Source organism: Sturnus vulgaris, chromosome 8, assembly GCF_052056855.1.
Source record: "Sturnus vulgaris isolate bStuVul1 chromosome 8, bStuVul1.hap1, whole genome shotgun sequence".
Classification (NCBI taxonomy): Eukaryota; Metazoa; Chordata; class Aves; order Passeriformes; family Sturnidae; genus Sturnus; species Sturnus vulgaris.
Genome location: NC_142250.1, coordinates 35,888,226 through 35,912,543, shown reverse-complemented (window position 1 = coordinate 35,912,543; position 24,318 = coordinate 35,888,226). Strand labels below are relative to the sequence as shown.

Sequence of the window (24,318 nt, the reverse complement as noted above, 5' to 3'; positions counted from 1 at the left end):
GGAGAGAGTAATTCAGCAGAAATTATGCTTGAACTGCCTGCTGACAGCGATAACACTGATCCCTTCTGGAGACTGAGCCTAAATTGTTGAATTCCAGAGGAATCCGTGGGTTTTAGTTGAGCAGGTTGGTGAGGAGAACGTGGTGCATTCCTGCATTCACAAGTTGTAATAAAAGCACACAAAGCCACAAGAAAAGTGATTCAAATTATCTGTCTGGTGGCCAGTTGTGGTGCCTTCCCCAGCCAAAAAAAATCCTTGAGATGGTCTTTAATTATTATTTTAATAAACTTCCTAATCATCCCTATCACAAACAACCCATCCTAAAATCCAGAATCCCAGAGTGGTTTGGATTGGAAGGGCACTAAAGATCATCTCATTCCAACCCCCTGCCGTGGGCAGGGACACCAGGTTGATTTTAAAATCCTATTCCACGTTATCCCAGATCCACAAAAACCTGGGAGCAATGTACTCAGCAACTCCACACTGTGTTTGCTTCCCTCTTCATTCCCCACGCAGTTCTTCTCACATGGCACCAAAACTGTGCTCCCTGGAAGGAGCAATTTCCATCAGCCCTCTCCCAGAGTCCTCTTGTTTGATGAGAACTTGGGATTTGGGGAATTTAAGACAACTGCCCCTTGCACAAGATTTTGGTTCTTCCTTGCCAGTATTTCAAAAGCATCTTAGATCCAGCTTTGAGGAAGCTTTGTAGCTTTAGGGACTGTAATTCCCCTCAGCAACTGAAGCTTTTTGCTCTACTAAAACTCTTTTTGGGTAACTAATGGGAATTTTTGTACAATGCTCTAACAGGAGAGAGACTGATCTGTGCAATTCCCCCAACACCAGCACCTCTACACGGATAATTCAGAATTCCAGCAGAACCAGAACCTGCCTGAAACCAGAAACTTCAGGAGTGTGCTCCTCAAGAAGGTGACAAATGACACAGCTCTTATTTGGTGGTGACTGCTGCCAGCAGTGGAGTGCAGAAACACATCTAGACAGATCCTATTCCCCAATTAACACCGTGCTAATGATGTCAGATTTTAGACCTAAATTACCCGGCTGGGTTGTTTAACAACACTCCACACCCTCCCAAGCTCGTCTGCCTGGAACCCCGATCCCAGCAGGAAGAGCTGACAGGGCTCTGCCCCCAGGAATGTCACTGTCATCTCCCATTTGTAGGGAGCTCCAGCACGATGGGATCACCTGCATTCCCAAGGGAATGCTCTGATCTGCAGAGCAAAATTAAGGATGCAGGAGCAAAGCCTGGAGCTGGGACCTGCTTATCTGCTTTATCCTCTTCACCCAACACTTGAAAATCTCTGATGAAAACAAAAGCAGCTGCAGTTGCTGTAGGTGCTCACAGTCTGCACATCCCTGGCAGTGCCCAAGGCCAGGCTGGACGGGGCTTGGAGCAACCTGGGATAGTGGGAGGTGTCCCTGCCCATGGCAGGGGTGGAATGAAATGATCTGTGAGGTCTTTCCCAACCCAAACCATTCCATGATTCCGTGTTCTCAGCATTCAGATCCCTCTGTGCAGAGCTCTGACAGTTTTACAACCCTGTTGGTCAAAGCTAAAGAGCAGCACTGCTTTTCCCTGTCATTTGCCTGGGTTTTTTTTCATTAAACACCCACAAAACCTATTGATGTCAACTAAGAACAATTAAACTTAGTATTCAGCAGTAATGCCGATAAGGAACTGCCTTAAACCTTGTTTTTAACAGCTTGCCCTTTAAATTATTTACCAGAAAGTCCTATAAAAATGAAAAACCTTCCAGTGCAAGTCCTGTGGCTTTTGGACTCCTGCAAGCCAGGAGAGTTTGAGCAGAACTATCAGGGATTCTCCTAGCAACCCCTCCTCAGCAGCATCCTGCTCCTCCTCCTCTTCCCCCTGGAGCAGGGACAAAGCCTTGCCCAGATTTACATGGCAAAATAATGCTAAAGAATAATAAATATTTAACAAAATAATGCTAAAGAAACCCTCCCTCCTCTCATCCTCAGAGCCGGAGCTGCAGAGCACAGAGAGAAAAATCAGCATCACTATCTTAACAGTGACATTATTTTTTCCAGTCCACTAAATCCCAGCAAATGTTTGAGATCAGAACACTCTGATTCACAGGGAGTATCTTGTGACATTGCATTTGTTCCACTGGGAAGTTAACAGTTATTAACTCACCCCGTAAGTCTACACTGGTTTTAGTGCAAGTGCAAATCTCCTGTTAATGGTGCTCTTCCTTGCAAAATTCTGTTATGGGGAAAATAACCCTTCTTTTCCAGAATTTTATCACATTGAATGGATTCCTTTTAATTCTATGCACAGAACAATATAGGAAGCAACAAAACCTAAGTATTATTAAAATTTGTGCTCCGAAAGCATAGTAGAGATGTCAAAATTAAAGAAAATTGCCTCTACCAGCTGCATTCAGGGAAACTGGCTTGGTTTGTAAGGAAAATTTTAAGTAGTTTATCCTCCAGCAGATTCCTGTTTTATCTAAAAGTCTCCAGGCTTATTAAATCGAACATTTTATTTGTTGCCACTTAGTTCTGAAGCTGAAGCTCACAAGAGCATTTAAAGGCATTTATTGGGTATCTCAGCCATAAGCTATTATTTTATACATCATTCTCACAGAGCTTGCCAATGGAGGGGAGGGGAGAAAAGACAAATCCAATGCCACAGGATCCCGATAATTCCAAAGGAACACTTCCAAGGCACTTGGAAATGCAGCAGTAAGGATGACTTCGGGATTGAGCAATAAATAAGGAAGTTCAAGAGAGAGAAAATTCAAGTTCAGCGCCTCAGGGTTTCAAAACAGAGTTAAAAAAAAAATACTGGTTTGACATTTAGCAGCACTGCTAAGTCTGTTATTCTACATGAACGATTCTGTGATTAAATAGACAGGCTGGGCTACCCCATCAGTTTTCCTAATAATCCTCTCATCAGTATTTTTTTATCCCCTAAAAACTGGGAATACCTGCACCCTCAGATTTATCTGGAAGTCAGAATTTCTCCTCAGTCCTTTTGTATTAAAGCCCTCCAAAAATTCCTAAGACAGGCAGAATTTCTGCAAACGACTTTTATAATTAATAACTGCCTAAGATAATCTGTATTTTCCAACATTTTTATCCTGACAGTCTTCTTTACTGAACATTACTTTTAGTACTTTTAGTACTTTTAGTATCATCATACTAAATAATTTTGAAGTTTTTAACATAACAACACTGTCAGCTAATTAACAACTAAGTTCCTTTGAAAAGAATAAAAACACTCATTTAATGAAGCCAGAATGTATGGGATATTTAGAATTAACATTAGGTTTCTATACTGGATTTGTTTCTATGAAGTAAATCTGAGTTTCTTTCTGCTCTTTATTTTTAACAGTACGATTGGATAAATATTCCATGGATACACTTATGACTTACAGACATCAAATAGTTTTTGAAAAGTAAGTGGTTTAAGGTGCTATTTAGGCATATAAAATTATATCTGAGGCAGTGGAGATTTCTCAGGAGAATGTCCAGCCTGGAAATATCCAGAAGCCTAAAGATGCTGCAGATCACTTCCCACGCAAAAAGTCAATTATTTGCAATTCCCTGCATTATTTTAAGTCAAACCATCCATCCACAAAATCCTGTGTGCTCTTAATACGTGCACAGATGTTTCCAGCTGCATCTCCAAAGCCTTTGTTTGCTCTGGAAACCCAAGGACTGAAATCTGTGCCTTTCATCTGCATTTGGAACGTGGAAAAGTTTAAGCCCACTCTGCGTATTAACACGTCCTCAAAGTGCTTTTGTGTGATAAAATGACAGAGATAAAATGGGAATTGCAAGGTGAGTTCCAAATCTCCTCTCCCCTCATTAACCAATCAGTGTGGAAATTCCACACTGTAATTCTCCTCCCTGAGCAGTGACTCTGCAGAGTTTGGGATGCAGAGTGCAGGTCCTGCAAAGATTTGTGGTTTCCATAATTACCCTGAAGATTTTATACTGACTCAAAGCTTCTCTGTGCATCACTTTTTAGTTATTATTATTATTATTTAATAGTTTATTTCCATATTCAAACATAGAGAAATGATGCTTAAGGGTAATCAGCCACAAGTTTATAAACAAATCAATGCTAAAAACTGAAAAACTAAGCTTGTGATTATATTTCAATATTTAGTTTAGCAAATCAGCTCTTTCTTTGGAGTAAGTACAGATAAAAAGTTGAACTCTATTATCTGCAACTAAAATTCAAATTCAAAGGCTTTATTACCCCCCTGACAGCACGAGCCATAAACAGAGAAACTCCAGCTCAGTTGTTTCCTAAAGTACCCAAAAATCCTGCAGAGAGACAACTCTGTGCCTGAATAAGCCAAAACAGGAGACAACACTTTGACCAAACCAAAAATGAAACCAAACAGGAAATATTTTATCAACTTTTCCCTGTGAAATGTTTAACTCACAATTGACTCTTTGCTCAACTGTTCTTTTATCAGCTGAGCACAGAGAGTTCTCCTCAAGAGACACCGGGATCCGAGCAAGGCTTCAAAAAAAAAAAAAAAAAAAATCGACTTCTTTTGCTTGTTGTCATTCTTAATCACAGATATCTCTGAAATTATTACTCCCAGCTACTAGTGGGAATAAAAAACTCTGAAACCTCTGGATCAGCTAAATCAATCAGGCCTGTGCAGTTGGGAAAGAGAGACAAGTAATTTGGTGAAGAATCAATTTATTGGCTATTAAAGACATACTTAAAATTAACTGCAGAATGAAGTTCCCCAGTTATTTACTCTGGAAGGTATCTCCTGGTCCCAAACAAACCCAGCCATCCTGCAGCCCCCAAAAATGATGGGATTCAAGTGGGAGGTGAAATAATCTGAAAATTGAGACAGCTCACAGACACTAATGAAATATCAAGCCAATACTTGAAAATAAATTGCATGTTAATGGATCCTGCTGTCAAATAACCATGTGCCCAAAAACTCACTCTGACAACTCTGAGGAATCCTAAGAGATGGTTCTAAAGGGTGACTTTCAGAGCTAACAGCCAATTTTTGTAACCTTTTTGGGTAAAAACGTGGCTTTTTCAGACACATTTACTGAATATTTCACATCTTTGTGAATGCAACATTTCATTTTTGCCACAATTTCTTGGGAGCTCAGAAACTCCCACTGGCAGATTTGGAACTAATGGCTGTAATGGCTGTTGTGTTCTTGTATTTAGGGGGTTTTTTGGTCAGCTGATTCATTTACCAGACTGTTGTGGAAAATGTGCTTCCAGTAATTCTGAAGTGCAGACTTTTGGGGTTCTACAGCAGTTTTTACAATAGATTTTAATGTGGTCCAGCTGCAAACTAAAGGACCGGCTTTGTATCTTAGGCAACACTTTTTTCACTACAACATTCCCAAATTCCAGCCCTAGACACACAAAAAAAGATGGATGGCTGTACTCCCTACCTGCTCTGTTTGCAGAATGTCCCTCAAATAAAGGCATACCTTCACTCACAAAGATAATTAGAATTAGAATTAAAATACAGCCCAAACCAGCCAGGACAGGACACTGATACTCCCCCACAACCGACTCCTTATTTAGGGAACAAAATGGAACAAAAGATCCCTGACATTCAAATGTTTATTCCTCTCAAAATGTGTCCCTGGTTGTGTCTCATGTGTTAAGGGCGTGGGGATAACTGATTTTATCCCCCTACTCTACTTTTATCTTTAGACTCTCCCTTAGAATTTCCAATTTATTCTCTTTTTTCCCCTGAAACAGGGACTTGGTCACCTTGGTATCAGATCCTAGGCTTGTATATATAAAATATCCAGTTGAAAACTGAATATCTGGCAATCTCAGATTCCATTATTTGAATGGTTTTGTCCTGAATTTTCCCTTTTTTTGCTTCTTTACTACAGACTTTGCAGTACACCGGAGTCACAGAAAATCTTCTCCCCCTTCTCCAACGACTGCAGCTCCCTCACCACTCCTTGAGCATAACAAATCAGACAGAAAAAGGCAAACTAGGAGAATTCTGGAATATTTCAGTTCCTTCTTCACAAATTACTGAGGCCAGGGAATTAAAACATGAAAAAAACATTAAGTGATGACACGTTTCCATGAGATTTTTGACCCAGAAGTCCAACCTTGGACTCTGTGCCATGCACATCTATGTGTGTCTTTAGGGAAGTGTTACTTTTAAACCTCATAAACATTCAGTTTTCCACTGAAAATCATTTCCCCATTAAGCTTTCTTACTTTATTAAATATAGACTAGTCAAGGATTCATTCCCTTGTGCCCCTGAGTTGCCTTTCTAAAACAGATGCTATTATGGCACTTAACTCTTCAAGAGTTTCGCATATTTTATTAGATAGACAAAGGAATTTTAATTAAAAACATATTTCAAGTACACCTGAAAGTCCCTTTACTTGTTTTACATTGTACTCCCGAGTCCCTCTGAGGGTTTCATCAGGAGATATATGCAGAATGTTTGGATTAAGTGGGAATTTGGTAATTCAGCAAGTCTCAGGGAGAAATTTGCACAACGGGAAAGTAAAAATTACAACTTCAAATGAGGTGTAAAAATGAAATCTTAATTATGCAGCTACTCCAGATCTCGTATGATCTGTACAACCATTGGGGTTTGAGGGGTTTTTTTTTGGGGTAGATGCTGTGTTAAGTAGTTGGCATCTCCTCCTCGAGGAGGAGCTTATATTTCAATGGCAGATGAAGTAATTTCTATGAATCATCACAGGTTTGGAGGGATTTTAGTGCTTTAGGTTCTTTTGGGATAAGCAGCTGTATCGTAAAGGCACATTAGTGCTTCTAGGAAAGGATGAGTTGTTTTGCATTTGAAGCAAAACCTTAATTGATGCACTGCTGACTTCCTGCAAAACTTCACTAATTCATACATTTTATGCATCCAGCACCACCAACCACTTGCTAATAATAATTAATCTGTATTTAGTTGTAGCCATAAGGAAATTTTTTATAAAAATCCGAATAATGACACCTCTAACGACCAATTAATTCCTTGCAAAGAGCGCTGAATACATTACACAGCAGAAATGTGTTTGGTAAGCAATACACTCTAAAAAATAATGCCAGTTTGACACTTCTTGCTACTAAACATGTGAGTTGAAGGAGAATTAAGGGTGGGCAGAGCCTTCAACTTTTCTTCACTTGGACAAAGCCACTTGGTTTTCACTCTCCCTGTAGTTTTTATGAGCTACCAGGTAAATTCAGAGGCCTGGCTTCTTGGGAGCACATATTCCTGAAGGAAATTGCTTCCTGGGAAGCCCAGCCACAGTCTTAACCTAAGAAAATAGTTGTGGAAAAACTTCTGGCACCAGGAAACCTCTTCTCTGAGGAGCAAGTATTCATAACAGATCAAGATAAAAAGCGTGATTAAGATAGAAATCTCCAGAAAATCACCTCGGGCTGCGACTCGACAGAGTCGAGCGCACTGGTCGCGAGTCGCAGCCATTTCAGTGGGATCACAGGAACGTGGCTCAAATATTGCAAAAACCTCAGGGGGAAAAGTAACATTTCTGCTGTAACTTGAGGCTTTTTGCTCTGTTTTTGGCTGCAGGCACCATGGTGAGTAAAGAGCCCAGCAAATGCTTACTCACCGCCTCGGACAGCGACGTCGAGCCTGCGGCTTCCCTGGCGCTGGAGATGAAATACGCGCTGGATCCCAACCGGCAGATCAAGAAACGGAACAAAGCCCTGCAGGTGAGGTTCAAGGATATCTGCGAGGCCCAGAACGAGCAGAGGGACAAGCAGCTCTCCACGTCCTCCACGCAGGACCCCGACAAGAGGGAGGCCAAGGCCATCTCCTACAAGACGGCCTATCGCAAGTACATGACGGTGCCCGCCCGCAGGTCCATCCCCAACGTCACCAAGAGCACAGGAGTCCAGACTTCCCCTGATCTCAAAAAGTGCTACCAGACCTTCCCTCTGGACAGGAAGAAAGGGAATATTCTGAAAAGCGCCTCGACCGTGGACACGTTACCGAGCGAGAACAACGGGTTCCTGATCGAGGTGAAGGACAGGGAGGGCCGGGGCCCGGGCGAGGCCGCGGCGTGGGGCAGGAAGGCCGGCAGCCTGCACACGGCCGAGTTCATCTCCCACATCTCCGAGCGCGCCGCGCACGACGACGGCGCCGAGGCCTGGAAAAGCAGCGATTTGCACACTTCTCCCAAAGAGCCTCCTCCTCTGCCCAACTTGGCCGAGCCCGGCGTGGAGGAGCCGGCGCGGCCGCCCGGCCGGGGCAGAGCGGCGGCGGCGCGGTTGGGGAGCGACGAGGCCGCCCAGCCCCTCCACGGGAGGGTCTTCAAGACCGAGGTGGCCACGGTTTATCTGCCGGCCTCGCAGCCCGACCTGCCCGGCCTGGGCGACTGGGGGCCGTGCCCCGAGGAGGACGACAAGAGGACGGTGCAGCTGAACGGGGTGCAGGCCCCGGCCGGAGATGCGCGAGCGTGCGCGGCGCGGGCGCAGTGCCCGGCCCCCGAATGTAGTGACCAGAGCCTGCAGGTCAACGTGGTGCCCGTGGAGGAGAGCCAGCCCTGCCGGACGGCCGTGGCCGTGAGCCAGGAATGCCAACAAATCGTGCCTCACACCGAAGTTGTGGACTTGAAAGCGCAGCTTCAGATGATGGAGAACCTGATCAGCTCTAGTCAGGAGACCATCAAAGTGTTGTTGGGTGTTATACAGGAGCTAGAGAAGGGAGAAGCTCACAGGGAAGGGTGAGTAGAAGCTTTTTTTAATGAGTATGAGCTGACTGAGATGTCTTTCCCACCGTGAGTTTGCCGATGCCAACGCGCCCCCGCGCACGTGGCGCTCCTCACACGGAGTTCTGCTGCTTTAGGAGAAACCTGCCAGCAGCATTCAGATTGCTATCTGCCAGTCCCAGGGTGTAATTAAGTAATTATTTAACGAAGGGCCCATAATACATCTTCTTGTGCCTTTTCTAAGGAGCGCAGAACGAGCCGCTCTCCAAACAGGATTAGCGAGGATGTTTTCACATCAGCAACTTGCATTAGCCATAATTCCTCACACGGCAGGAAAAGCAGCAGCAAAACCTTAATTCTGTAAGAGACTTACCTTTTTAAGATTAAGGGATATTATTACAACTCCTAATATAATTCCCTTAATGGCATATGAATCTCATCTGGTTTCCTTTCACCTGAACTTTTCGTAGTATTTCTTTCAGAAGGAAATTAAATGAAAACTTTGAATAGCAAAGTCTTCTTTAGAGCTTTCACACAGCTCTAAGCACAACAAACCCAAGCATAAAGAAACAAAATTGTGTTTATCCTCAACTGTCATTATTTAAATCAAATTTTAATGCCATAAGGTATTAAAAATACTGAAACTGTGGCTCAGTACAACCTTTAGTCTTTACCTGGACAGTTCAATCCATCTTCTATCACCTTAACAAATATTTTGCAGACTGACTTGCCTTAGTTCCCTCATCTTTATTCAGTGAACATACCTCAAAATATATGTGTGCTGTTTGTGTGTTTTGAAATACTTCTGTAATTAAATCACAATTTGCCAGAAGAGAATTTAAAATTAGGAGATCAGGACTTTAAGAAACCAGCAGCTCGTGCTACTTTAAGAAGCATCTGCTTTTGTTTGAGTCAGAAAGGCACATCTTTAATTTAAATTTCTTTAGGAAAGTAGAAATCATGTGAATCCCTAAACTCAAAATGTTTGGCATTAGAAAGTCATCTAAGTTGGATCCTGCTATCAACACAGCCCTTGTGTTTTTAGTTTATTTTACAGCTGATTATATTGTTATTTATATCAATATCAAGGGACCTTACCAAGTCATGGATATTCAGACTGGGATGTTTCTCGGCCTACCTGAAAGCTACACAGGTTTCAATGATCTTAAATATCTTTTCCAACTTAAACAATTCTATAATTCAATTTTTAAAGAAAATATTATTCAGGAAAAGAACTCCCTTGACTTTCTTAACTTAAGAGAAACTGCAGGAGCTTTGGCAAGAAGTGCCAAGCTGCTTTTCAAATCACAAAATCCAGAAAATTATTTCATCATCATAACTCATCATGTGCTTGTCGAGAACCTTGAGTGCACAAACACCCACATCAGCCCAGAGTCACCTGCTATAAATACTCTGCTTCCTCCATACAATTACATATCCAGATTTTATCCCTTCCCAAAGATAGTACAGCCACAGGTGCAGCAAAGACAGATTTTTAACTGCCCTGACAGAGCAGAGCTGTTAATGCAGCCAATGTTAGGAGTGTACCCCTGCCCTTGGCACAAAACAGATCTTGGCCAAACTATCCAGGATTGTCTTCAAATAATTCCTCTGCAGCTGTCAGCTTTACAAAGCTGTATTAGCCCTAAAATGGTGAAATTATCCATAAATCCCAGTTTAGAATATCTTTACAGCCTCTCAGACACTCAGACCCGTGTACTGGAGTTTACAAGACTCCATTTGACCAAGAGGAGCCTGTTCATTAGCACTGCTTTCTACCTGGGGTCACTTCCAGCTGCTCCTGCACGTGCTCCAGACATGTCCCAGACGTGGAGGGTGTCGAGGTGGGGAAGGAAGGAGAAGGAGGGAGATGCACACTGCGAATTTTCCAATCCCTGCATTCCAGAGCCCAGTGATTTTGTGGCTGTGGGATGATTTGGAAGGAGACTGCACAGCTTTGTGCTCGGGATCTCCGCAGTGATCCCTCTCCCAGAGCTGGGAGAACACTCTGTTCTCCCAACACCACCACATCATTAACACGAAGCCTGTCTTTATCCCCAGCTCCCTCCAATTACACAACTCCTGCAATAATAGGCAGCCCCATCCTTTTATTAGAGTAATTCTTGCCAATTGCTGCATTCATCCTACAACATCTTTGCCACAGACCCTGTGTAAACTATTACGTATCTCCTCGGTGCCAGCATGCTGAGCTTTTTTTTTCCTGCTATAACCAGGTTTTAGGTCAATTTAGATCAAGAAATTAAAGCAGTTCTACTGCTTATTGTAGCATCTTCCATCTGCTAGAACAGTAAGAGACGTTTTGCATTTATGGAACTCACCTGTTTTTCTGATGTACATTAAATTCCTTAGAATAACAGGCTACAAGAAACAAATACAAATAACACGCTGCTGGTAAAGGAAAAAAAAATATGAAGGGGGAAAAAAAACCACCAAAAGCAAAAAACAAAGCCCCAACTGAATTTCTTAATCAGATTTTTTTCTACCTTTAAGGAAATCAGTGTTGTTTAAGTGCTGTTGCAGTGCTGTGGGACTGGTGCTCAGTGGATTCATTTTCACTAATATGCTGTAGGTCCTGAACTGCTATTACTGCAATTCATCACTAAATGAGTCGATGCCAGCAGAATTGTAGCAGCATCTCTGAAGGCAGCAGTCTCATCCTTTGGGTGCCTATCATCTATGTGTGCTTTTGAAAATGTCAGTGCTCCATCATCTGCAATTAGAAACAACAGCCAGCACTCAACTCTGCTTGAAGGGAAGGGGAAAGCCACTGGAGCAAGAGGAGGAACACAAAAACTGTGATTCCCCCTCCCAGTATCAAAGGACATTAAAATTCTGCATTATGTGCATCATTATTTACTAAATCTTTGGCAAAATGGCTGTTCTACCTCTCTCTGTGGAAGCTTTTACAAAAAAAAGCAAATTCCATCCCAGCAAACATTGCTGGATGCCTTAAGTCATGCATGAAGGAAGTGCAGAGCTGCAGCTTCAATTAAGAGTCCCAGCTCAGAGTTAAAAAAAATCATTGAATATTACATGATGCAGGGTGCAGCTTTACAACACGAACCCAGTTTTATGCTCTGGTTTTATTCTGATAAATTATCAGTGATTTCACTTTACAGACATACTGGTCTGTGTTCAGATGGAGAATTTAGGAAGCCAAACGTGTAGAGCACCACTAAGGCTGACAGGACTGCAAGCAAAATGCAAGTTAATCATTCTAAAACCTGGCTAATGAAGATCTGTGAAATACAGAACAGAAGATGAGCATACAATCAGAATTACTTTGCTGCTGGAGAACAGCAGTGACCTGCCCTTTAAATCCTTCCTGTGGAAGGAACAGCAATCTGGGCCCTCCTCATTATACAACAAATCAGCAATTTTAATAAACAAAGTGCTCAATTTGCCACACAAAAACAAGTCACAGTATTTTGACTCTGCCAGGCCAAATGCTACACATTAGACAAGAGTTAAATGAACCTGTTTCAGAGCTCATTTATATTCCTCTATTAGTCAGCAGTGGTTTAGGAATTTAAAGAGCTCTTAACAAACTCCTTCGAAGAGGCTTTGAGAGAACACGTTGTCAGGGATGGAATTTAAATGTCACTGCACGTTTTTCAATGACTAAGGGATTTTTTGTGCCTCACATTCTCATTTCTGAGCGGAAAACAAGCCCCTATCGTGTGTCTGGGTGGAGGTTTGCAGCCAGGGGAAGGGGAGAGCAGGGAGCATCCTCACCCGAGTCCTGCCTGAGCAGCACTGATCCTCAAGGTCACCCAAACTGATCCTGCTGCTCAGCAGTGATGGCAAATCAAAGTCAGGGAGCCAAAGCAATTATTGCCCGGGTTGTTTGCTCTGCTCCCTTTCAGGAGCCAGCCCAGCCCTTCAGAGCACACCAAGGACACAAAGCAAACCAAGGCAGGAACAACCTCTGCTGTCCATCCCTCCCACCTTCCAAACTGGAGCTCCTCATTCCACACCTGGAGAAAAGGAAGCTGAGGAGAATTTACAAGAGCAGAACCTTTGGGAGTGATGTGCCAGCTGCAGCAATGACAGGACAGGGCTTGGTTTGGGGTTTCCCCCCTGTAGGTTTTGTTTTGTTTTGTTTTACAATTACAGCCCTGGCAAAGGGAAGGTGTAACAGGATCGTTTTTAAGAAAAAAAACCTGGAAATGGATGGAAGCAATAGATAAGCTTAACTACAAAAGACAGCTCACTAGAAATAAATACATGAAAAGCAGAAAGAATACAGCAAATTGCATTTGGGATGCACAAATTGTGTCATATTCTGAGTGACTCCAGGTTTTGGGACACTGTAAGAACAGCTTGGGAAGAGGTCTGTGCTGAGTGCCTTTATTTCCAGCTGTGACCTTTTCATATCCATCTATTCTGCCTGGAATCACCTCTGAAATGCTCACACTCATTCCATTATCCCTGAAATCACCTCCTAAATTCCTCCCTCTCTCACTGGAGCTGCTGTATTTTGGGGTGTGCATCATTTACAGATCATTCCCAAACACAGATACACCCAAACACCTCAGAAACTGGAGCAATCCCTCTTCTTAAGGCAGAGCCAGGAAATCTCTTTGGATGCATCTTCCTTAGTTAAGAAAAAGGAGCCATTTTTGTACAAATCAGAGCTTTTGGGAATCTTGTGATCCTTGGGCCAGCGATGGTTGAGTGCTGCTCACTCAACCCAAAGCAGGAGCAGTACTAAGACATGAAAAGTCCATTTCCCTGCCCTCACTGTAAGAAATTTGGTTTTCCAAGCCCTGAACCAGCCCTTTCCCATGCACAGCTGGAGCCCACACTGACACCTCAGCACTGGAGGTATTCCATTATATTCCAAAACTCCATGGAGGTTATTCCAACACCTGCTGCCAGTCCATGGGATCACCTTGACCCCTCTTATCTAAAATTCTCTTATGTAAAAAAAAAATCCCAAACCAGCCAAAAAATGAAAGCTGATGACATAAGACTGATCACTGAAATATCCAGTATCACTGAAGGTAAAAAAATCCAGCATCACCCAAGTTTTAAGCTCAAATTCCATTTTTAACCTCAAATTCCATTTTTTAAAACTCAAATTCCATTTTTTTCTGAATTAGCTCCCTAAAACTCATCTGGAGTTGGATCTCCAAAGGGCCACCAGGAATATCTCAGAGCACAGTATATCACAGGCCTTCAAACCACGATGAGATTTATATTTTTGATAGGATTTTTCATTAGAGTTGGACACATTTATTCTGGGGCTGATATAATCCAAGTTTCAGATCAGATTGTCAGATTGGATAAAAAGGGCAAAGTCTCACAGTTCCCAGACATCCTGGAACATTAATGTGTAATAATTCAGAGTACCTGGGTACTATAACATGGAAGATAGAGAGCTCTTCAATAACCCTGCTGTCAGAGCCACTTTCTGTCAATTCTTTGTGAGGAATAGAGTGGTGGGAGGCTTTCAGCAAGGAAATGAGAAAAAAACACCAGAAAAGTCAACACTTAACAACAACCAGAATGTGGAATGAACGTTAAAAAAAGGAATAATCTTTTTAGCAGAGTTACTTGTTTTCTCCCCAAAAAATGCCACTAGGAATGTTCTGAATCTCAGAAAATAGAACTTGTTTTGCTAATGTAGCCCAGCTTTTTATCTGCATATACTGTATGGGCACAATTCAATGGAAATGTATTTGAAATATTGAGAAAAATAATTTAATTTCTATCTGGTTGCTATTAACTGGACTTTAAAACCAAGAAGAAATGTCATTCCCCACCACACCTCCCTGTTCCAGCCCAGGATCAGCAGCTGCAAAGTGAAATTAAGGTTCAAGACTTTTCCAGCAGATTGGCTGCAGGGACACAAAGACCATTAAAAGCAAATCCCCACAATTCAAATCTGGAAACACTGATGGAGTTTATCAATGAAAGACTAAAACAAAGTGTAAGCAAACAATGTTTTTGCTAAATATATCCATGGATCAAAAGCTTCCCAAAGTCACCAAGCTGCCCAAATCATATAAGTGCAAGGAGAGTTTTCCTCCTAAATCAGTCTTTTTAAAAAAAAACTGGGATGATTGAAGGTAAGGAATTATCAAGTTTTCACAATTAGGATAATCCTTTAATAACTGCAGTTTGACTGTTGGCAGTGTCAGAATGCAGAGCCACGAGCCTGTAAAAATGGGACCAAAATGAGCTTTACAGTGTTAAATTTCTCACTGCTGTTCCTTCACCAGGAGATGAAACAACTGATTTCTAATTGACACCTCCTTCTGAGCCCCTGTGCTTGCACAAAGGTACAATTATCTCTTATCCTGACTGAGGAAAAATGGCAAAAAAAGAGGAAAAAGACTCGTCTGAAGACAGGGGAGCTTTGTTTTTAGACTGCAGAGGCTCCAGCTACCCCAGGTTTCAGATTTGGGACAGGCTTAAAAAAGCTCCTGTGAAGCACATTTAGGAAACTGAAGGTGACAAACTGGGAGATGATGGAGACCTGAGCTGGATTCAGGTACCTGGGGGGTGGAATGAGATGATCTTTAAGGTCCCTCCCAACCCACACATCCAGGGATCTGTGGCCTGAGGAAAATGGAGGTGAGGAATTCCTAGGCCTGGATGTGTCCATCCTCCCTGATCCCACCTCTGGTCTCTGGTGGAACTCTTCTCACTCACACCTGAGCAAAACTGAGGTGTCCACACTGTCCCACAGCTCTTACAGGTTTTGCTTTGAGCTTTACCAAAACAGAGGAATTTTGAAGATGGTTGAGTAATTTCCTGCCATGGAACCCTTTTTTTTCATGGTAAACCATAGTTAGTAAAATACTTAAGTGAAACTGGGACAATTCCAAGCTTTTTGTGATGCTTTGTTGAGATGGTTTTTGTGTGTCATGGAGAGATCAGCGCTCCAGGTCAACCAGGCAGGAAAACTGCCATTCCAAGGGAGGCTGGAAATCCCTCCAAACATTCCCAGCTCTGTTGGGACCTCTTTTCCTAATAGGATGATGATGGGGGATGATCTCCACCCCATTACTCACTGCATGAACCACCCAGAAGAGAACAGACACGATTATATGGGGGAACACTGGGGGAGTTTTCCCTTGATTCCAGTATCAGAGAATCCCAGAATGGTTTGGGTTGGAAGGGACCTTAAATCCCATCCAGTGCCACCCCAACCATGGCAGGGACACCTCCCACTGTCCCAGGTGCTCCAACCCCAATGTCCAACCTGGCCTTGGGCACTGCCAGGGATCCAGGGGCAGCCACAGCAAATCTGGACACCCTGTGCCAGAGCCTTCCAGGGAACAATTCCTTCCCCATATCCCATCTCCATCAACCTTTTTTCAGTTTAAAGCCACAGAAGCTGTGGTCCAGTAAGTGCTCAGGATGAGAGGCTGGATTGCAGAGGCCAGTAGAGGTATTTGGGCATTAAGAAGGAAGTTTACCCTCTGGAATGGTTTGAACTTGGCACGAGTTAGGTCATTTCTTTGATAAGTAAGAGATTTTTTTACTCTGTTGTCATCCATACAAGCTCCAAAGAAATTCCAGGGATGGGACTTGGAAATGTGGACAAAACTCAAGCAATTGCCACACTCCTGGTCTATGGATTCTCCTCAAATCCCCATTATCTAAGGAAATGAGAAAACACAAAGTACTGGGACCTGCTCAGGGTGCACAGGCAGAGTTCAGCACTTCCATGATCCTTCCTGCTGTTTTTTTGCCTTTCTCTCCATACATTTTCCCATCCTTCTTGCAAGTACAGAATCCCAGAATCATTTAGATGGGAAAAGACCTCCATGACCATGAAGTCCAAGCTGTGCCTGATTCCCACCTTGTCACCAGCCCAGAGCCCTGAGTGCCATGTCCAGGCCACCCTGGGACACCAAGCACTGGCTCCACACAAACCCCAGGAGCAGTGGCCAGCACTTCTCATCCTTCTTTTAATTTTATACTACTGCACAACGTTTGGAATTTTAAACAGGTCTGGCTGAGGCAGTTATTATTTGAAGCCAGTGTAAGCTTAGAGATATAATGCACAAAGGGTATTTGAGCTTGCACTGAAATCTTCATCACAGCAAAACGATGAAATTATACCACAGGTTTTGATTCCTCCCAGAAACAATTCAATGTAAAAATCCAAGGCAAGCAGAATGCCAGGTGTTGTGTTTGAGTAGCAGGAACTCAGCTCAGGGTGGGAGCAGCAGGAGCTGTGAGGGCACAAGGGTTTCCACCATTTAACACATCACCTCAGCTGCTCCCAAAAGGAGCACACACAAAATTAAATCTAAAATTCCATGGATCTGGGTGGTGGGAAGTGGGCAGAGGAACACTGGAAGCTGCAGGAGAGGATGGGGGGTGCAGCAGATGTGATGATGAGCTCCAGGCATGCAGGTAATGACCCCAAATGCTGCCCTGAATCCTCCATCAGGGGAAACCACAGCAGAGAGATTTGGGAGGAGGGGGGAAGGGACAAAGCTCACCCCAGCCTCACTGCTGGAATGTGCTCCCACATACCCTGCTGGAAGTGCCAGGCCAAGGAATTGCACACCAGCAATGCAGCTGCTGGCCCACCAGAGCAAATTCCCTGAATTGTTATTAACACCATGAGCTGGAATTTTAATTATCCTCCTGATTTTTCTGATGAGACAACAAAGGCACAATTCAGGAGAGATGTTTGACCTTGTACACACCTAATTCCTATAAGATTTTGTGATTTCACTTGAAATACATTTTTATTCTCTTCATTCTCACTGTTTTTTGTGTTTTTTTTAATAACTCAACAGTCCTACTAAAGTATATATTTATTTTTTAAAAAGCCACTCCCTGACTAACCTGGGTATAATACAAAATGTATTTACAGGGTGAAAGCACTTGAATTGCTGTTGTGGGAGTCGTGCTGTATGCCCACAGTGCAAATACCTCAAAAAGCAAATCAGTCATCTGCTTCCAACTGTCAGGATGCAGCAAAAGACAAACCCCTGCCTTGGAGAGAGCCTGGAAAATCTCACCACTGAGTTTCTGTACATGGCAAAGGATTTTTTTCAGAAGCCAAATCAATAATATCAGCCTTGAAATAAAGAGAGAGAGAAGAGTGTTCAGTGTGGGAGTGTCAGGTTGGGTGGGGATTGGAGCAGTTTGGGATTGTGGAAGTTCTCCCTGTCCAGGCCAGAGGGTGCAATGGGATGAGCTTTGGAAAAAGGAAAACTATTTTCATTAAGGTTTAGTTAATCCTTGGTTAGAAAACCACCCAGGAGCACAAAGCTGGCATCACTTAGACCTGTGTGACTTCTGAGTGCTCCCAGGGGAAAACAAAACAAAGGGAAACAGGAAAAACAGACAACAAAAGAGTGGAAAATAAAAAAAAACAACAGTTAGGAGGAAAACCAAAAATAACCCAGGCACACCAGACCCTGAAACACATGGAACAAATCCATGTTTGCATCAGGAAGAGCCTCGAGGTAATTCCTCGAAGCACAACATCCATCCTGATCTTTATCATCTCTAAATGCAAACTGCTAATTGGTAATTATCAACTTCAGGAAAACACAGCAGCAAAAAGGTTAAAACGAATTTTCTACTTTGAAAGTTTTCAGAACACCTTTATAGGAGCCAAATGCTGGCCCAAGGTGGTTTAGACCTGCCCAGACCTGGTTTTGGGGGCAGAATCTGAAGTTCTTAAAGAAACCAGAGTTTTTCATCCACTAAAACCCTGATTTTACTGATACAAATGTATTTGTATGAGTTTCCCACTGAAGTAAAGTGGTAAATCTTTCCTAGGGCATAATAAACCTCCAGGGCTAAGCAGGATTTATTTTAACCTAAAATAAGATGCAAAAGATATACAAGAGATTTTTCTGCATTTTACATGGCTGAAAAATGACTTACTCAAGTTGTAAGGACAAGTAAAGCTCTTGTGACAAAGTGGAGTCATTTTATTGTGCCAAAAGGCAGATTATGCTCATCACAATAATTCAAATTTTCTCTCGAAGCACAGTTACTGGAATTATCAGTTCTGTAATACTTTAGAGTGGGGAACAAAGATTTTGGGAAGTTCTCTATCCAACTGTTGATTTTTAAAGCATTTTTCTGTAAAGATGGGCAACATCAGGCCAGGCTGGATGGGGCTTGGAGCAGCCTGGTCTATGGAAGGTGTTCCCATGGCAGAGGCTGGAACTGGGTGGGTTTTAAGATCCTTTCCAACCCAAACCATTCTGGGATTTTGGGATCAGTAGGTTGAACCAGTTGTGTTATGAACTGTCCCAGCAGCTCTAGGAAATAATAAAACTCCAATTCAAACAAAGATTTCAGGAGAAGCAGGGCCTGCCTGCACTTCCTCTGTGCAAGGCCAGAACTCACTTCAAACACACTTCAAAGGCTCACTGCCTGCTTAAGATCATTTGCTTCATTATATTTAAATAACAAACATCAACCAAAATAAATATTCTTGAAGTCTGTTCATCCTCCTTGCTGGTGATAATCCATGAGAAGTGTGAGGAGCACCAGGATCATCCTGCTCTGTACCCATCACAGCCACTTCTGGAAAATCCTGCCATTAATATCAATTATTCCCTGACTCCCAGCAGAGAAGGGAGGATATCCAGATCTAACAGATCAAAATCCTTCTAAATCACTTTTTGTGTTTTTTGCTTTGTTTTTAATATATGCCATTAAAAAAAAAAAAACAGCATACACAGATCTAAGTTGTCCCAGCTCAATGGGGTCTCTCTAACTTTTACACAAGCAACAAATATTCAAATGCAAAGATTTTGATGTTAAAGTTGGTATTTAAAAAAAAAAAAAAAAAGCCTCCAGCAGGTGCACAAATTCTGTGTTTCACAGGGATTTAGAGAGTGTAATTCCCTCAGGCTGCTCTGAAAACTGCAGCCTATTCTTAGTTCCTGCCAGTCCATGTCAGCAAAATGGTTGTTCTTCATTATGATATTTTAATACTTGGGAGTGTTAATTGAGGTTAAGCACAGGTTGTGCCCAGAATGCTAAAAAAAAAAAAAAACCAACCCTGCCAGAAACTGAAAATCTCCTGAAAATAATATGGAAAAATATGTGAAAAATTGGAGATGAGATCTTTCCAAGGGGAGATGCAGACAGAAAAACTGAACTCACCTACATCCACCCTTGCTCCAGGACCTTCAAGGCCAGCTTGGACAGGGCTTGGAGCAGCCTGGGACAATAGGAGGTGTCCCTGCCCATGGAATTTTATGGGATTTAATGTTCATTCCAACCCAAACCATTCTGGGATTTTGGGATTTCATGACCTGCCCAAGCTCTACACATCCCATGGAAACACAAAACACAGCATGTGAGGTACAAAGGATGAAATTCTGGAGGTTCCCCCTCAGTGGACATCAGAACACATCACATCCAAAACAGTCTGAAATTCCAGGAATAACCCCTGGGATCTGCACCAGGCCAAAGCCAACTTTCATTTCTCTAAAAAGGCAACAGATTTTCTGTAGGAAACTTTGCTTAGTGAAAGACTTGACATTTGAAAGAATTTATTCTTCCCAAAAATAACAACTGGTTTACTAATGAAGGACAAAGTTTTTGGTCTCTCTCCTACACTGGAATACTTTCCAAGTTATTTTTAGGAGGAAGAAAAAAAATGCAGATTACCCCAAACACTTCATGGCACAAGGAAAGCATCATCCCACAGAATTCTGCTCTCCTTCTCCTGATAATCCAGACTCTGCTCTCAAATCATTCCTAGGCATTAAAACCCATGGAAAATCTGTTTTTCACGAAGCCTGCACTGAAAATCAACCTCATGGCCTAAAATCTGCATGGAAATGCTGTGCCAGTGGTGAAATCCTTGCTGGAGTGAAGAGATGAATTCCATGCAAGTGTTTGTGTAGATAATTCTGTGAAAACAAGAAAGTAAAAGTCCAAAGCCCTGAGGTATCAACAACAGAGTTCTTTCATGAGGAGTTTAATTTTTATAGAAATAATTGAATTTATACTGTTCTAACACTCATATAATTTAGTCCTGGCTGAAGAGCTCTGAAAGTGCCAGATGGAAACCAAACATTGGGACACCATGGAGTGTTCTTGGGGCTTTCAGGGAATTCTAACAGGATCACTCAAAGAAGGAAATAATAGAAAATATGTAAAAATCATCTCTGAAAAGCTAAAAATACTCAGTAAGGAAAAAAGGGCTTTAAGAAAATTTAATCAAGGATTAAATCCAACTAGAAAATGAATGTATCACTATAACCAGTGAAGAGGGAGAATTGCAAAGATGCTAAAACCAAATGTGACAGTTGAGAGATCAGGATTTCGAACTCATCATCAAAAAATCATCTCATTTTTAAATACTGACATCCAAGGACCATTTTCATCAGTTTAACAAGTCAGCCTTATACCAGCAAATAAATTTTTAAGTATATGGAAATCTGGAATTATTGTGCATTTAAAGACCATCAAATCACAGAATAGTTGAGGGTGGGAGGGACCTTAAAGATAACCATTTCCAGTTGTTTATAGGGCCACAAAGATGAATGAAAATGTCCCAACAGGAAAACAACTTTAAACACAAAACCCAAACCAAGCTGGCACCAGCACAGAGTGTTTATGGCTTTACCTATAAAGAGCAGAGCCACGTCCCTCTGAAGGCAGCTATTGACTGTTCTTTATGTCCTCAGTAAATAAAGGCCTTCCCCAACTCATCTGCAGACTTTAAATGTTGGATCTTTAGTTTGAGCTTTTAGGAGTTGATCAATAGCATGAAAAAAAAAAATCCCATTTTACAAGTCTCAGGTTCGTAGTAGGGACAATTTGAATGCCAGCTTCTGAAAGATTTGAAGAGGGGAAAATGAAAATCAGGAATTGTTTCTCTGAGAGAGGATTAGAGTAAATATAACCCAGGGCTGGGGTTTTTCCCATAAGGAAGAGCACATCAAATGGATATTTTGCTTTTTATTAATTCCTCTGCACATCTGAAGGAGGGTGGGTTTGATGCCATTTTGGTTTTTGCCTTTTTTCCTTTTCTATGTTCTCTGTATTCTCTGCATGTATATTTAGAGCTCAGTAACCTATTAATGGCTAATTTTCCATTACTTTTCTGTAGACAAAAAAACCAACACAAATTCCAGAGCTCCAAGCCCTGAGAAACACAAAGACCTTTATCCTCTCTTGGTTCTTCCTACTGTTGCTTTTCTCAACTACCAAAGTTCAGAACAACTCTTCAAGATACATTTCATGGACAAAATACAGTTTAGTGCCTGACTCCAGAAAAGGGACTTAAGCTAGAGAAATTGCATCACCACCTGTCCTGATTAGCACTTTCATCAATTATGCTAATTTCCTAAAAATGAACTCACCACTGTGAGGGCAGACTTTTGTAGACATCTTTCCATAACTGCCCCTGAAAGCCTTCAACAGAAATCCACTTTTATATTAACTCCTACCCTAAATTTTTTCTCAAATTTCATTCTCCAGGTTGGGAAAATGACACCAGGGTTGGATGGGATTTTGGGCAGGAATTGTTCCCTGGGAGGGTGGGCAGGGCTGGCACAGGGTGCCCAGATTTGCTGTGGCTGCCCCTGGATCCCTGGCAGTGCCCAAGGCCAGGTTGGACATTGGGGTTGGAGCACCTGGGACAGTGGGAGGTGTCCCTGCCATGGCAGGGGTGGCACTGGGTGGGATTTAAAATCCCTTCCCACCCAAACATTCCATGGCTCTGTGATGTGGTTTTTGTGTGATGTTAAAAATCAGCAGTGTTGGTAATCTGAGCACGTTCCTCTGATTAAAAAGCAATTTTGAGGCCAAATAACATCCACCATTTAGAACAGCAAGAATTCCACATTGCATTTTACTTTTAGAAGGAAAAAAAACTCTTCAAAGAAGTGGATTCACCCTCTTAGGATCTTCTGTTGGTGCCACCACAGTGCCAAGAGCTGCACCCACACCTCTGTGCCTTTGGCTGTGCCACCACCCCAACCACTGATAATCCTTAAAATCAGAAAGAAAAGGGACACAGGCCCAGCTGATCATTTTCTGAGCTACACAAACAGCCTGCAGCACCTCAGAAATGCTGATTTTTCATCTTGGGGACAGGAACATCAAACAGTTGGTGCAGAATTTCCCATTAACACTCGATATTGCATAGGCTGGATATTCTGACAGGTAAAAAATTAAGCCAATTTTTTTTTTTTTTTCCCAAATGTTGGATTTTTGCTTTTTGTTCATTGTCAGGGCAGTAGAGAAGCTCTGTTCCTGCAAGGACAAGAAAAGGGCAGAAATTACTCTGGTTAAGCAAAGCAGCCCCCAATAATTGGAGGTCAGTCAGCTGAACTGCCTGGGCTGGAAGGCAGAACCTCATTCCCTGAAGGAATCCTCCAAAGCTCCCTGGACAAATTATTCCCCCACTTCTTCTAAAAACAACTTTGAAGAAATGTTGCCAGCACTTGTTTGTATGTTACAAACTGAAATTCACTTTGAAATAATCTAAATTTGTGGTATTACAAAGGAAAATCTAAGTACCAATACACAAGTATTGAATTAACAATTTTCATTTTTAACTCATCTGCATACCAGAACATTCATGTTCACAGGCAACTGTTCTATTCTAATGAAATAAAACTTTCATTAAAATAAATATATGTATAAAAAAGTATCTTAAAACCCCCTTTTTAATTAAAATTGAGCACAGCAGAGAAAAGCACAGGTAAATGAGAAGTCGAGAGTTTGACAAAGCACAGCTGCAGGCTAAGGGAGCACAGGAAATGTCATTTCAAAGGCATTTTCTTCCTTTTAACACATGAACATACCAACAACAAATCTTCAGACCTCACTGAAAGGCACAAAATTCCTAAACAGACTCTATTTTGCATTATTATAATCTGTACACTCCTCCTGATATAATGGATTATGTGTTTTGATTTACTGCTTAACACTCAGAGTTGGCTTAGAGTGAAAGTGCAGAAAATATCAATTCACCCCAAAGAAGTAATTTCTCAATTTAAGCTGAATACTCCATTTTTGATGCTATTTTCCCAATGTCTGGATTTTTGCATTCAATATTCAAGGTAAAAAAAAAAAATAATCCTGAAATTCTGATTATTATGAAAATGATCATGGGAAGGCTAAAACTTATTAAAATAAATCATTATTTTACTGATTTCACGTTCTTGTCTTTGCAGGCTTTCCTATCGGACCGGTCAGGACACGGCCAATTGTGACACATGCAGGAACAGTGCATGTATTATCTACAGGTACATTCAAAATAGCAATATTCCCTTTTTTTTTTTTTTTTTCCTGGGAGAAAGCAATGATTCGGTCCCTAATGCAAGCTCAGGGATTGGCTTTGATGTTGCAATCAACACAACAGAAATTTAACTCCGCCGGAGTCAGAAAATTCAACATGTGTGGAAATCTGAATCACAAAGAGATGATTGTGGGCAGCAGAGCTGTGGGCTGGGATGGGAAGTGTTACAAGGTGTGAGCTTTAATTTGCTGGAGGTTTTTAGGATTTTCTGACCAAGTCGACTTCAAATTTACTTTTATACACTTCTGTACCTACTTTAGATTTATTTTTATGGCAGGAACAACCGGACTTGGGAAGTCATTTGGAGAGAGGATTTGTAAAGCAAAGG

At 42.0% G+C, this 24,318-nt stretch overlaps 2 protein-coding genes across 3 annotated transcripts in view; one reads left to right on the top strand and one right to left on the bottom strand.

Moving 5' to 3' along the window:
* The window catches only part of DOCK1 (dedicator of cytokinesis 1), a 255,021-nt gene that overhangs the window by 139,708 nt on the left and 90,995 nt on the right, over positions 1-24,318 (bottom strand). The window lies entirely within an intron of this gene.
* INSYN2A (inhibitory synaptic factor 2A) overlaps positions 1-24,318 on the top strand; it is a 40,198-nt gene that overhangs the window by 4,561 nt on the left and 11,319 nt on the right. Inside the window, exons 2-3 of the mRNA XM_014879604.2 lie at positions 7,564-8,719; positions 23,866-23,937. Coding sequence (XP_014735090.2) covers positions 7,569-8,719; positions 23,866-23,937 — 1,223 coding nt within the window. The 5' untranslated portion in view covers positions 7,564-7,568. The remainder of the gene's footprint in view (positions 1-7,563; positions 8,720-23,865; positions 23,938-24,318) is intronic.